The sequence below is a fragment of the Doryrhamphus excisus genome, linkage group LG22, assembly GCF_037039965.1.
Source record: "Doryrhamphus excisus strain RoL-2023G ecotype Guam linkage group LG22, RoL_Dexc_Guam_v1.1, whole genome shotgun sequence".
NCBI lineage: Eukaryota > Metazoa > Chordata > Actinopteri > Syngnathiformes > Syngnathidae > Doryrhamphus > Doryrhamphus excisus.
In genome coordinates, this window is record NC_136378.1 from 11,175,053 (window position 1) to 11,189,935 (window position 14,883).

The 14,883-nt window shown below is 42.5% G+C and overlaps 2 protein-coding genes across 6 annotated transcripts; both read left to right on the forward strand.

Moving 5' to 3' along the window:
- The first annotated feature begins 1,186 nt into the window (after window positions 1-1,186).
- slc7a2 (solute carrier family 7 member 2) lies at window positions 1,187-10,994 on the forward strand. 5 transcript variants are annotated; one of them, XM_078788386.1, is made up of 12 exons: window positions 1,187-1,909; window positions 3,532-3,931; window positions 4,007-4,162; window positions 4,236-4,401; window positions 4,478-4,614; window positions 4,785-5,007; window positions 6,261-6,397; window positions 7,412-7,514; window positions 7,782-7,996; window positions 8,112-8,278; window positions 8,366-8,474; window positions 8,934-10,994. In XM_078788386.1, exons 2-12 carry the CDS (start codon window positions 3,562-3,564, stop codon window positions 9,116-9,118), a joined length of 1,968 nt encoding a protein of 655 aa, XP_078644512.1. In that variant the 5' UTR covers window positions 1,187-1,909; window positions 3,532-3,561; the 3' UTR covers window positions 9,119-10,994. The 5 variants fall into 5 exon arrangements, with proteins under 5 accessions (XP_078644512.1, XP_057919289.2, XP_057919287.2 ...); XM_058063306.2 differs by lacking the exon at window positions 6,261-6,397 and adding an exon at window positions 5,897-6,036 and having other exon boundaries at window positions 1,198-1,909; window positions 3,551-3,931; window positions 8,934-10,993; XM_058063304.2 differs by lacking the exon at window positions 6,261-6,397 and adding an exon at window positions 5,897-6,036 and having other exon boundaries at window positions 1,199-1,909; window positions 8,934-10,993.
- A 791-nt stretch (window positions 10,995-11,785) lies between these two features.
- pdgfrl (platelet-derived growth factor receptor-like) lies at window positions 11,786-14,827 on the forward strand. The gene is made up of 6 exons (XM_058063308.2): window positions 11,786-12,003; window positions 12,408-12,681; window positions 12,766-12,917; window positions 13,309-13,602; window positions 13,691-13,827; window positions 14,318-14,827. The coding sequence occupies exons 1-6, from the start codon at window positions 11,949-11,951 to the stop codon at window positions 14,504-14,506; spliced, it is 1,101 nt and encodes a 366-aa protein (XP_057919291.2). The 5' UTR covers window positions 11,786-11,948; the 3' UTR covers window positions 14,507-14,827.
- Window positions 14,828-14,883: the final 56 nt, after the last annotated feature.

Sequence of the window (14,883 nt, forward strand, 5' to 3'; positions counted from 1 at the left end):
CCCACATACAGACAGGAAATCACTCAGCAGAGCGCTAGGGTGAACATTAGGTAAGACGAATGCACAGATAAGACTTCATTCTGCTTCATAAAAAGAGCATTAAGTTGAAGTAAGTAGCCTACAGGTGATGTCTGTAAGCTTTTGTGCTGAGATTAAAATGCAATATGTGAAGGCTTTGTACATTTGACCTAAATTCAAAAAGTCATATTCCATTTGCACTTACCAAAGATTATGACTACAGATTTTAGAGTTTAGTATTAGTTTTAGTTATGAAGGACCTTTTCAGAGCAATATCTCGCTCTTGTTAATAGGAAGAACGTTACAGTTAAACCATGGAAGACACTTTTTCTTAAGCTTAGGCATTGTGTGACGGCTTCACCTTCCAGCCCTTCGTCATGGAGTTGCTGACTACGTTATCAGTAAATGTTCATTCACAGACATTTCTTGGTGACACCGGTGTTAACTGGAGCGAGGAGTCCAGCATCCACAAGGCAAACACCACTCAATTTGTTGACCATATCCACGTTTTTGAAGCTAGGTCACTCAACCATTGGAGGGCAAATGAATTCAATTGACTTCACACAATTAGTGCAAGTCAACAATGAAATCAGTGAAGCAGGTTGCTGCTTTCTAACCTGTTCCCTGGTAACAGAGTCTACCTACATGAGGGGGGGCATGGTGTTAATACCCACAATACAATTGTCCCTTTATTATCATCAAGTTAGATGGATTGCAGATGTAATAATTCCAGTTCCATCAGTGCAAAGTTTAGTGTTAGTGCCACATTGTGCCTGTCGCACAGTGAAATGAAAAGGGGGGTGTATTGTGTCAGGCAGAACAAATTAAATGTGTGTACCCACATTTGTTGATCAGTGGTGTGCCATGAGAGTTTTAAAATGGTCATGCCGTGGTTCAGTAATGATTGGTATCAGTATGCAGGTCCCAGAAGGAGTGACGCAAGTGTGTTGTGAGTGGATGGACACAGAGAGAGAGAGAGAGAGAGAGAGAGAGATGGTTTCTGTCATTCCATTGGGTCTCTGGTCTGTGGCTCAGGTGGCGTCTAAAGGCCAGCTGCCACCTTCCCACTGATGTTCTAAGCTAGTGTGAGATGCTTTATCGGCTATTTCCAAGGGGAAAATGCAATTTTCTACTCCTCTCAAAGGCTTTAATGTAGTTGAGTTGAGTTTTTTTTCCTGATTTGACCCTGGTGTACAAGCATCGGCCGCAATATTGACTCATGTCCGTGGGTCCAACAGCTCAGAGAGCATTGAGCAATACCTGTCACCCATAAGGAGGAGTACTGTAGACGCCCCCATTGCTGTTGCTTGTCTACCCTTTATTGACCAATCAGCTGCCATGCTTTTAGCAGCACTCCTGCTGCCTGCACTGGGTAAATAGAAGTGTCTGACACTTTGTTTGCCCATGCCAGTTGCTTAACCATTTATGAGTGCTTGGTAAGCATCCACACCTGGGCTGGAGGCCTGTTTGGCCTCAGTGGGCATTAATAACCACTATTTCCATCATGACAGTATTTACACTTCATTTTCTCAGTTTTGGTTGCATGTTTCCCTCTTGGGAGTTTGTGTTGAAATATGGCAATATTCCAAATCAACAGCGTGGAAAAAAAGAATGGGGACATCTCTCACCAGGCTATGGAGGCAGAGTACAGGGGCCAGGCTGGGCAGACCCTATGAAAGAACACTTGGGACAGAGGGGAGGAGTAAAAATCCACTGTGCACAGTTTGTACAGTCTGGGAGGTGAATTAGTGTGGAGCCCAGAAACTTAGGCTGCGGCTCAAGTCTGACTTTTACCGACTTGCAAATGATCTATGCTGAAACACGTTGTGACTTTTTGCGGTTTCATCTGAATTCTGGGCTGCTCAAATCTACACAGGAATCAATCTAACAGGTAGGAACTCATTTATAATCAAACTTTAAAACATTTGAAAACTTTTTTAGAAAGAACATTACCAAGTGCTATAAAATAAAAATTAAATGGAATAAAAACAGTCTACTAAATTGTGTTTTTACAGTCTTCATCTTCCATGAACTGTGTTATATTGAAGGGACACTGGAACATATTGTACATATTGTCATGGTAATGAGGTGTCACATTCAAAATCTCCTTAGTGCATATTAATGCACATTTGTATGGTTATCAGGGTTACTTTACAGTCAATTGAATCCAAATTTACTTCAAAGATGAAAACAGTCAAAGCAACGTACCAATTGTAAAGTGAAGATATTTGAGCCACTATTAATAAACAGGCAACATTTTGATAGATCTTTTTTTGGTACATTGTATAGTATGGTAACAAAAAAATTACCCTGCAGCTTCCGTGCCATATTGGTGGTTTGCTGGGTCATACTGATGCATTCATGGCCCCTTGGTGAATGCAGCCCTTTCAACTGTCATCAGTACCATGGATCCAAACAATACATTTGTAATGGGATGTTCACTCAATGAATGGTGCTCCACAACATACCTTGGCAGCATTCCTAATCTGTATGGTATAGTATGAAGTACAGTAGAGCTTCTGTTTTTCATGAGGATGTACTGTACTTCATACATTTTGAAAAACTTCAAGTAATGCTCATAAAAATGTATACAAACCCTTCTCTTTGCTTGGTGTTGATGTTCTGGGATTCTGTTGATTTGCAATAATACTTGCAATGAAAGTGATTAATGTAATTATTAGATTAGAGCCAAGCACAGAACCTTCCTCGTCTCTCTTCAATCACCATTGTTCAATCCTAAATATGCCTCACACACTTATTAAACGTATAAAGTGGTATGTGCATGTTGTGTATTTTACCTGTATTATCACTTACTCATAAATTTAATTATTATGGATTTATGGTGGATAAGAGGTTTTCTGGGGAAAGAGTACAATTTGCATAATATATATTTTATATTCATTATATTTTAAATAATTTATGGAAAAGTTGTAATCTTGTGACATCAGAAGTACGAGTAATTGTTTAAATATTGTGCCGCTTGAGTTAGTATGGAAACAGTAGCTCTTTCTCTCCTCTCCTCAACCATAAGCAGTGAACTCACCACAAGCTTGTCAAGCCACAGGCAATTATTACTCAATGTAAGAGCCTGACTCACGGTTTCATCTTACAAAGAACACTAAACTCATCACACAGCAACTTAACACTCAAAAGGTATCTAGGCAATTACTGATGTCACTTTATATGCATTCTATGCAAATTTTCATTTTAAACTCATAATTTGTACTTGCATTGTATATTTCCTAGCTACCTTTAAATTGTTAAGTTGATGTGTGATGAGTTTAGCGTTCTTTGAAAAAGGACTCAGTGAGTCAGACTATATTTATATTTATATTGAATAATGACCTGCTGCAATTTCCAATGGGTTGAAAAACTTGTTGTGTATTGTTTTCATAGCTCATGATTGGCTCTTGTCTAAATTTAGTGGGTGTGGCTTACACACCAGAAATGACAGTATTCATGCAACAGAAATCCAAATTCCTTAAAGAACCTAACCTGCACAGATGTTTTCAGCATTTCCTGCCTGTTTCAGCAGTCGCCAACATGTTGGAGCAAGTTCTGTCGTTTGGCCGTTCTCTGGTGCGCCGAAAGTTGGTTGATCTCAGCAGCTTGGAGGACTCCAAACTCTGCCGCTGCCTGGGTACTGTGGACCTCATCGCCCTGGGAGTGGGCAGCACACTGGGTGCCGGTGTTTATGTACTGGCTGGTGAGGTGGCCAAGGGAGACTCTGGTCCCAGCATTGTTATCTCCTTCTTAATTGCTGCACTGGCCTCCGTCATGGCTGGCCTTTGTTATGCTGAGTTTGGAGCTCGGGTCCCAAAGACTGGTTCTGCTTACCTTTACAGTTATGTGACTGTAGGGGAGATTTGGGCCTTTATCACTGGTTGGAACCTGATTCTCTCCTATGTGATTGGTGAGTTATTTACTAAATGACGGGTTTTCTAGGTTCTGCCGTCTCATCCTGTCGTGTCATCTCTTCCTGCCACAGGAACCTCCTCAGTCGCTCGGGCTTGGAGTGGAACGTTTGATGAAATGACCGGAGGACACATCGAGATATTTTGTAAAACTTACTTCAGCATGAACTCTCCTGGTCTGGCTCAGTACCCTGACTTCTTTGCTGTGTGTCTGATTCTTCTGCTGTCTGGTAAGACGTCAAATAATGACAGGATAAGAACAAATTCCAAGTTTTCATGTTGGCCGTCTTTGTGCTCATGTAGGCCTCTTGTCATTTGGGGTGAAGGAGTCAGCGTGGGTCAATAAAGTCTTCACCTCAGTCAATGTGCTTGTACTACTCTTTGTCATCATCTCCGGCTTTGTCAAAGGAGACGTACGCAACTGGAAGATAACAGAAGAATCTCTAGTAAATGTCACCATCGTCGCCAGGTAATTGCGTCCATTTACAGTTGTGTGCTGTGTTAAAGTATATTGACTTTACAAAATGAAATTGTTGTTGTTTTAGGAACTTATCAGTGACAAGCAATGTGAGCAGTGATTATGGAGCGGGAGGATTCATGCCGTACGGTTTCAGTGGGACCTTAGCTGGAGCTGCCACCTGCTTCTATGCTTTTGTGGGGTTTGACTGCATAGCAACAACGGGTAGGACATCACATTTAATGGATGGAACTCACATTCAAGAGTGATGAATTGTGTTTTGTGGTGAATATCTCTTGCTACAATGTGTCATAAAAAGCAAGCTACTAGTTAATAGTTGGCACTCCACCATTTTTTCCTGTAAAAATACTGTAAAAAATATTTTGTTGCTACAGGTGAGGAGGTGAAGAACCCTCAGAGGGCCATTCCCATCGGCATAGTGGTGTCACTGACCGTGTGTTTCCTGGCATACTTTGGCGTTTCGGCCGCGCTCACACTTATGATGCCGTACTACCTGCTGGATGAGAAGAGCCCTCTGCCAATGGCTTTTGAATATGTGGGATGGAGCCCTGCCAAATATGTGGTCGCGGTCGGTTCACTTTGCGCCCTGTCTACCAGGTACCCAACACATACATGAAGATGAGTTAAATGTGTTATGACTATTTAATTATAATTATGCATGCTGTTGTTGTTCTATTGGTCTGATTGATGCTGCCAAATGGGACATGGTGGGTGCCAGGCTGCAATGGTTTCAGATATCTGCATTGCCTTTTCAATGGCTGTTAGAAATCTGAACAGCCAATCATGTTGTAGACAGGTTGGTCTCCAGACTATACTGTATATGCAATCACTTTAGAAAATGGTCACAAGCTGAATTAAATCTTAGACATTAATAGCATAACAAATGAAGGTAGGATGTCACAAGTACAATTAGCATTTGTAGGTTTGTTGACAGTAGAAATAAGGATGATAAAAACAACATTAAAACTTCTGGGCTGCTTTTTATGCTCATAAAACAATTCATGACTAAAAAAGCTGTGACCAAATGAAATTGATGGCATGAAATGAAGTCTGGAGCCTGTTGTGCCTTTCTTTCCTGAAGGTTTATGTGTATTTTTATAAGTTCTCTTGCATAGTTCCTTCCGTGAGCCTTGAGGTTGTCATGTGCATTCTTGAATATGTTCAAATTTAATTGATTCATTTTGGCCACGGTGTGGTTTTTGTATTTTGACCCAATTACAATGTTAAGTTTGGCTTAGTTTTCAATCACAAATAGTCACACCATCTAAATACAAGAAGAAAAGAACAGCACCAATTATTTATAACATGGCGGTCCGACATTTTGTGTCCTCCCAGAATCTGTCCATTTTTTTTTTTTGCAAAGACAATATTCCATCAGACAAGAAAGGCACATCCATCCTGTTTGTGTTTGCCGTGTGTACATGTGTTTGCTTTGGGGGGTTTTGACTCACGTGTTGGTCTTGCATGTTTCTGCTATCTCATGCAGTCTGCTGGGCTCCATTTTCCCTATGCCTCGTGTAATCTATGCTATGGCAGAGGATGGGGTGCTTTTCAAAGCCTTAGCCCGAATCAATCCTAAAACGAAGACCCCCCTTATTGCCACTGTGACCTCCGGTGTAGTCGCAGGTGAGAGCCGGGGGCCGGGGAGTGTCTGAGCTGATCTGATCCACCAATCAACTGTGAAAGACACTGCTCCACAATCACAACAACAACGCATTTTAACAATTTCTGACAAAACACAAATAGCGACGCCCTACCATCCCCTCATGTTGTGCTTTCACAGTTGTGTAGGTGATGTGTGTTCTCTCCTCAGTGACCTCCAACTTAACCATGAACCCTCTTCTCCATAGCCTGTTGGGTGCCATGTTCCCTTTGCCACGTATTCTCTTTGCCATGGCACGAGATGGTATTCTGTTCAAATTTATGTCCAAAGTGAGTAAGCGGCAGTCACCTGTGGCTGCCACCATGGTAGCAGGTACCACTGCGGGTAAGAGGCCGAGACAAGGACTTGTCTGTAATACAAGCCGGTGGTGTGGACTTTGTTTGGCTTGGAATCGTCATGTGGTGGCGGTGGTGATGGCTGCATGTTCAGCTTTGTGATTGTTTGCTCAAAGCATGTGAGGAAAAAAGTATTTATTTTTGTAGCTGGCAACAAGAAGATGATTTTGGATTGTTAGTAAATCTTTTAGTTGAGATACTAAGGCTGTTGTTGGCAGGTAGAGTACAGGCCAATGGTTTGGACACAGGTTCTCATTCAATGTACATCCTTTATTTTCATGACTATGAAAGGCTAGCAGTGTAGAGAGTGTCTGACAGCAGCTCCTGTGTGAATGTTCACAGTATGCGTTCCCTGCTTGATCCAACAATGCAAAATATTGACATTTATCAACTTGTCTTAAAGTTGAGAGAGAACATTTTGAATGAAAATAAAATACAATTTCAAAGTTAGTGATATTGTCCACCTTTCAATTTGTGATACCAATATCAGTTGATACCAATACTGATATCTCCTGTGGTGGAATGAACACATGTACGTTGTATACCACATTTTTTTACATATCGTTTTTCATGATGGGTAAAAAAATCCAATACCGTTATCAAATGATATCACATTTTTATGCTGATATCGGGCCGATAATTATCGGACATCCGTACTTTTTTGGTGTGGAATTGACTGCATGAAATACTGTATGCCTGCAAATGTACAGTATGTAATTGTCTTGGATGTGTTGTGTAAAATCTGGGCTTTTCAAAGTGTGAGTTGAGCCTCACTATGACAAAGATCCTGAAGTAAATACCACAAAACATAAACATCCTTTTTTCAGAGGGTAGGGGAGGTCCCGGCCGTATTACGGTATTACGGTATTAAGGTATATGCTCTCATATGTATATACACTTTGAAAAGCCCCTGGTATATTTTGTTGTCATCTGCTTTGGGAAAAATTTTCTGAAGAAGTCCATTTTATAAACGTGCTAATTGTGTTGTCTTTGCTTGCCGTAGCCATCATGGCTTTCCTGTTTGACCTCAAAGCTCTGGTCGACATGATGTCCATTGGAACGCTGCTGGCCTACTCACTGGTTGCTATGTGTGTGCTGATTCTCAGGTGGGTAAAAACAGCAAAGAGAAGACCTTTACCAATGACTGAACAATTGGAACACCTTACTAGAGACCAGTATGATTACTCTAAGACTGCAAGGGATAACTGCATGTATAAATAATAATACAGACATTCAAATTAATCCACTTTTGGGTTTGCACCTCTTCCATGCAGCTTCAGTTCCCACTCAGTGGGTATGGATGTCTTTAAATGCACCCTGTGATTGATCGAGGACTTGAAAAGTATACCACTCTTATGAACTTTCCCCTGCAGGTACCAGCCTGATGGCGCTCTGGAGCGGCGAGGAAGAGGTGTCTGTGAGAAGGACTACCTTCACTCTGTGGAGGGAGAGTCTGAACTCACCGAATCGGAATCGCACCTCAACAAACTCAAAGCAGACAGCTCAGCTCTGCAGACAGTCCTGCACCCGCCTGCTTCGCCCTCAGAGCATTCATCTAGTGTAGTCAACATGGCCATCTGTGTAGTAGGTGAGATATCTTCTCATACGTATATACTTGACTTAAGTTGATCCATGCAATGTCACCACTTTCTGCTGAGCAAAACATTGAAGTAACATACGTAATGTATTACTTCAATGCTCAGTGCTGCTGGTGTGTGTGATCAGCTATCTGACCACTTACCACATCGAGTCCATCTGCGGTCTGAAAGTGTGGATCCTGGCGTCGCTGACTGCATGTCTCCTCATCTTCAGTGGATGCGTCTTCATGATCTGCAGGCAGCCTCAGAGCACTCAGAAGGTCTCCTTCATGGTATGCATATCTAGCATCACAAACTGAGGCTGCGCACAACAAAACCGATATTATTATTCTGTGTGTGTGTGTGTGTTGTCCCAATAGGTTCCCCTTTTGCCTTTCCTGCCGATTCTGAGCATCTTTGTTAATATTTACCTTATGGTTCAGCTGAGTGGAGACACTTGGATACGTTTCTCAGTGTGGATGGCACTTGGTGAGTCCCTTTCCCTAACTTAGTCTAAGACAGCTAGGTTTCTATACATTAAGCAGCGTATTTCAACCAACTCAACCACTCATAAGAAAGAATGTTGCCGACAGAGGCAAGGAAAAACTCCCCTGAAGACATCAGTGCGGGGTAGCCATCTGCCTCAACTGGCTGGATGATGATTGATGTTGGTGACAATAATCTAATTCATAATTAGCCCCCCCATTTAGGTACTGTTGCACTGCCGTACTTCAATGTAGGGTTCCAAAAGTTGGTTAGGTTATTGCAACAATATATGAACTTATTTTTACCTCGCTGCAAGTTTCTAGGCCAAATTGTTATATATATAACTTTCACTTTTGCATCTGCACCAACTATGTTGCATTTAAGTGAAAAATCTGCTTGATGAACAAAAACTACTAGTGCAGTATAAAAATAGCATGATATCTTTCTGTTCACTTCTCCTAGGGTTCTTGATCTACTTCGGCTACGGTACGTGGCACAGTGTAGAGCGCCAGCGCCTCCACCAGGGCTCTGCAGCAAGCAGCAGCACCCAGGACCACAAGACCACCAGAGCGAAGGAGGCGGGCTTGGCTGCAGTAGAAAAGGAGCAGGACCAACTCATCCTCCCAGAGAAGACCAGTCAGTGTTAAAGTTCCCCACGTTAGTCATAATAGACTGCCAGATGACATGGAGACCCACAACCATGCATAAAGCATCACCAACGTGGGCCTCAGTACATCCAATCTGTGAAAGCCATGTCAGTATTTTGTGTCGGTGGTCACATGAGCAGGAGACTCAGTCGTCATTCACTGTGATGGACTCAACACTGCAGACATTGTGTTTTATGGAGGAAGTCATGGGGCACAATGGGAAGGACAGGTAACACACTGGAGAGTGACAATCCCTCAGTGTTTATTAAAAACATTGCTTGTTGGGGATTTAGATTTGCAATATTAGGTTTGTCTAAACTGTAAGTTCCTAAATTCCTCTCACCATTCAATGGCATTAGTGTGAGTGTTGTTTTCATTTTCTGTGCTAGAGTTTTGTATAATTGCACACAGGCCACAACATGAGGCATCAGTCCAATCGAATAAGATCCAAGTGGAGAGCTATAACAAAGAATTCTACCTAAATAATAATGTTCAGTTATGATTGCCCACAATTTTATTTTTACATTATGTTTTTCTATTGTAATTTCAAACATTGAAAAGTATTGGTGGATATACGTAAGCTCTCAGTATCATTCCAAACTATAGTTATAATAATAAACATACTGTTTATGTTAACAGTTGCACCTCAGTTTTATTTATTTGTTCCAAAAACAAATGAATTTTTTACATTTTTAACAAGAGTTGTTGGCGGTGAGAGATGGCAGGAATGAGGGGAGGGGACGCCATCTTCATATTTGGCGATGCGTTCTTTCTTGAATTCAATAGTTTCTCACCTTCTTTATCACATTGATGGCACCAGCAACTTCATTTGGCACCATAGTGGGCCAGTCGCACGCAATAAGTAATGCTTGGACAGTGGGTCAGCAACATGTCGGGTGCTTTCTTTGTTACATGGCAAACAGAGGAGCTAGTTATATGCAATATTGCATGATAACAGAGATAAACAACGGTATTATCTTTGTAAAAGTTGCATTCTGTAAAGGCTCTCATTTTATCGTGCAGGTGGGCGGCGAGCGTCGCTTAAAGCACTTTTGTTATTACATATTGCACAACTCTAAATAGGTGTCAAATCATTCTATTTTTGATGTATTTGCTGCACAATTGTTTCATCTGATTATATCTGTAGAGATAAATTTGCTTAGTTAGATTTGATTTTTGTTGTATTTTAGGCAACTTGTATATATGCTTGTTTTATGCTCCTGGATTACAATACGCACAAAAAGTTGGGGATGTTGAGATTTTTTTGGGTGAAATTTCCAGATGAAGCTAATATTAATAATAATAATAATGATGGATTAGATGCATACGGCACCTTGACCAAAGCCCTGGCCTGAGGTAGCTTAATAAAAATGTGGCTGAGATAGTGAAACCCCCAAGTACATGATCAGTAGGTACCTAAATGTGCTAATAGTGTCAACGCGTTTGAGTGCCTTGGAGGTGGAAAAGCGCTACACAGGTAAAGCATTTACCACAGTGGCGAGCACTGGAGGTAAGGTATTGAAGTGACAGTGACTGGGATGGAGGAAGCGGGTATCGCACTACCAATCTTCTGGTTCCTGGACAACCGCCGCCCAGATGAACTCTCTCTGACCTTCTCTAAACTTTTGAGGGTTTCAGGAGCGAATAGCAACAGAATTCACCGATACACATTATAGTGCATTTTTGCTTCATCCTGAAATTTCAGCAGAACATCCCTAACTTTTTGTAAGTCGTGTATATCAGAAAACAGAATGCAACAATGTATAGTCTCTGTATTCTCAGATGTTGTCACTAATGGGTTTACTTACCAATAAATATCTGTTATGCTTTAGCTGTAAAAGTCTGTATATTAAGACTGGTATTGAATGGCTTTTCCCAATACAATGTATGGCTAATATAACCTTCATGACCTGTGATTAATTGATTCCTGCACTGATAGTTTTCCATCAAACTACAGTAAGTAAGTCTCAAGTGTTTAATCCCAAGTCTCAAGTAAAGATGCGCAAGTCCAAGTCAAGTCTCGAGACAAGACCAGACAGGTCGAGTAAAATCTGAAGTCATAGGCCTTGCATGTCCTGATGAGCACTAAAATACCACGATGCAAATGAAATTCTCCACCGTAGCACGTTCACACATCCCAGTGTTCATCACTGCCACCCTCCAGCAACCACAACATTATTGTTTGTTCTTCCAGCTGATTGGACATTAATAGATGGATTCAATGAGGCAGATTCTTTGACATAATCAGAAGAATGGCCTTTACTTGGGTGTGGGGGGGGAGGGACAATTCCAAACTAAAAAAAATCAAAGGGTAGTTCAGTGTGGGACTGGCACAAAACCGCAAATAAACATAATTTTACATGAGCTCAAGGACTTGCACCAGGGGACAGGGGAGTGGAGGTGGCCAATAATATAGTATTTTATAATGTAGTCACATTACGGTCACATGACAACCATTCCAAAATGTTTATTGTAGGTCACTGGAGCACAGTGATGTAAAGGTCCCAATTTAAAATGTCTGTTAATTGTATAAAAAAAAATTATAAAATTATTATTTTTATTATAATTATTATTAGTATTATCCAGAAGAGGGTGCTAAAGGACATTTCTGTCTGTGTCGTCTTGAGTAGACAGAGAGAGAGGAAACCCAAGTCCCTTAAACTGACTTTCCCTTCCCTCTCAGTCTTTCAGAGGGATGGAGCTGGAAAGCTGAAGAGTGTAGCTGGAGCCTGCAGAGTTCCGGCAAAGCTCAGAATCTGACCTCGTTTCCCACCGAAGCCCCTTTAAAAGCTGGCTGAAAGGAGACTTTGGACCTAACATCCAGCAAACTATGAAGCTGTGTGTGGTGCTTTGCTTGGCACTCTTTTGGATGGAGCTCCAACATGGTAAGCGATGCAATCTGTAACTTGCAGTTATAATCTTGGTTATCATGAGGAAATGGAAGAATACTCCATTGTCACAAGAAGCGGTTTTCAGTGGATTTCATTTTCGTAAAATGTTTCTGCAGATTAACGAGGGATCAATGACTTGAATCTGCAACAGCAGTTTTTTATTAGGCGACTTTTCTTGGCCGCTCTCACTCATCCTTCATGGCGGAATAAAACACCATATTCTACAAGATTATTCTCCTGGTCTGCTTTGTTCAGTACGACAGAAGCTGCTCACATGTTGCTGCAGACACTTCCTGCTCAGATTATGACAGCTGGTGGAAACAAGACCTTCAGAGCAGAAGACACCCTCAAAATATCAGAAGTGTTACTTTATATCCGTTATGGCCTCCTTCTCACAGGTGCCTGCCAGCAAGCCAACAAGAGAAGAAAGGATGCAGGAGAGAACCGCATCAGACCAGGAGGGAAACGGGGGAAGATGCGTAACCCCAAACTGAAAGAAGGAGGGAGAGGCCACACCCTGCTGACCCAGGTGTTGGAAAAGGGTCGCTTCCTGCGTCTGGGCCAGAGCACCGTTCTGACCCCAGGGAACAATCTGGAGCTGCGCTGCAAAGGCAGTAAGATCGGTTGGTCTTACCCCTCCTACCTGGACACCTTCAACGATTCTCGTCTCAGGTGATGGGACGTTGATGGGTTGCGTGCGCTGGTTTTGCTTTTATGAGGTCACTTTACTCAAACGTTATCGTTTCCCACTTCCAGCGTCACGCAGAGCGACAAGTACAGTCAGCTCATCCTGACATCACCCTCTGCTGCTGACACCGGGCGGTACAGCTGCTACGTGGTCGTGTGTGACGGTACCGAGTGCCAAAAGGACCACGACCACGCGTATGCGTCCCACATCTATTTTGCAGGTGACCAAACCCTCATCACAACACATACATGTTACGGTAACGGAGAAGTCTCTTAAAAAAAAAAGCACAGAAGATTCCCACCCACTGCACTGTGTGGGTGTCACAATAAATAAATTATACTCATCTCGATCTACTGCAAAGCATGCTGGGTAATTACGTTCTCTCTATCTCTCTCTCTTAAGACGCTACAATTTTTTCCCTTATCTGCTTAACAGTTGTTTGAGGACTGTTTCTAAATGACCAATATACAATAACACAAGTCCTCCTTTGTCATGTGAGTGACAAGAAGAAAAGCTTGCATGCCAAGAGGTCATTTGCTGCATGTGCAACTCTTAGACACCAAATATATGGATAGGGTTACCAAATGTCCTGTTTTCTGATTGTTTGACAGACAAGGACAACCTCTTCGTCCCATCGGACATCCACTTCCAGATAGTATACCTACGCCCGGATAAGCCCGCCGTGGTTCCGTGTCGTGTGACCACCCCACAGGCCACAGTGTCCCTGCACAGAGAAGTCCCTCCCAAGGAGATCCCGGTCAACGGGACCGCGGTGACTTACGACCCCACCAAGGGATTTGTCCTGCAGACGCCCAGCCTGGAGTACCAGGGGGTGTTCTACTGCAAGGCCGTGGCCAAAGGAACACCACAGATTTCCACTAAATACCAGCTGCTCTACGTGGAGGGTAAAGATGGTTGACATGTTGAATTGAGTGGAGATCCAAGTCCCAATGACAAGGACGGCCATTCTTGTATCGTTCCCCCTGTTGACAGTTCCCAGTAGTCCGCCATTTGTAAGCCTGAAAGCTTCTTCTGAGCTGGTGAATGGAGGCGACAACATCAATGTGACCTGCAGTGTGGTAGGGGAGCCAGATGTGGACGTGAGCTTCACCTGGTCTTTTCCTGGGCAGGTGAGTCACTTCATGACATTATTGATCGCTTAGTGATTTGGGAAGCCCCCCCTCCCCTTACAAAGACATGGAAGTCCATATTTATTTATGATTGATTTGTTATACTTGTTATCTTAACTGTGGTTCTCAACTGGTTTGGCTGGTGGACCCACCATCACCCCTCAATGACAAGCGATGCCCCCAAAAAATAAAAAACTCAAACCCTGTAAATAATAACAATATGAGTTTGTAGCAGTGCGATGCTGGCTCTCTCTTTATGCCGTTCTCTTCTCCAGCGGATATCTGCGGCTGTTGGACGAACACCACGTTTTGTCCTTCCTCTCCCGCTGGAGTTGGAAGATGATAAGGTGCATTCAAGGACAATTGGTTATTACATTCCATAAAAACCTGCAACCACTTTAGGGTCAAGAGCCCCCAGTTGAGAATCACTGATCTATGAAGTATTATCTGTATGTCGTTCTATCGATGAACCTTGCAAATATTTGTTCAGGGCCAGCGTCCAGTTCATATCCAAAGTTCGTGGAGACTGGTCAACAGAGGACGCGGTCAAACTATACGTATCACCCAAAGCATCCTGAGTGTCGAGGACATGGAGACCATCGACTTTGGAAAGTACATCTGCAAAGCCAAGAACCTGCACGGCGAGACACTTGTGTCAACCAGCATCATGTCCAAATAGCCTGTTTATGCTTATGTTGGTCTATTCATAACATATAGAAATAAAGCTATACTTTGCTGAGTGAACACTGAGTATTGAAAGTTAAGTGGACCAGAACATTTCCAACCAAGCTGACTGATGGAGTTGGGGTGTGTTACCATGACAACAGTGTCGCGCTCCTCATCGCTCATCACTTCAATCTGTGCTTCTTTGATTTAAACGTGTGATGCAGGAAAAGACCATGCGAGCTTCTCTGTAGCTTTGTAGCGAGCCACAAGGAGCACAATCTGTTTTAAAAGTTGAAAAGTTAGCCAGGCTGACATCCTAATGTGCTCCGTATGTGGAATGTGTTACGCAGGCCCAGAACATGTTTTGTTTTAGTGCTGCTTTTTCCACTT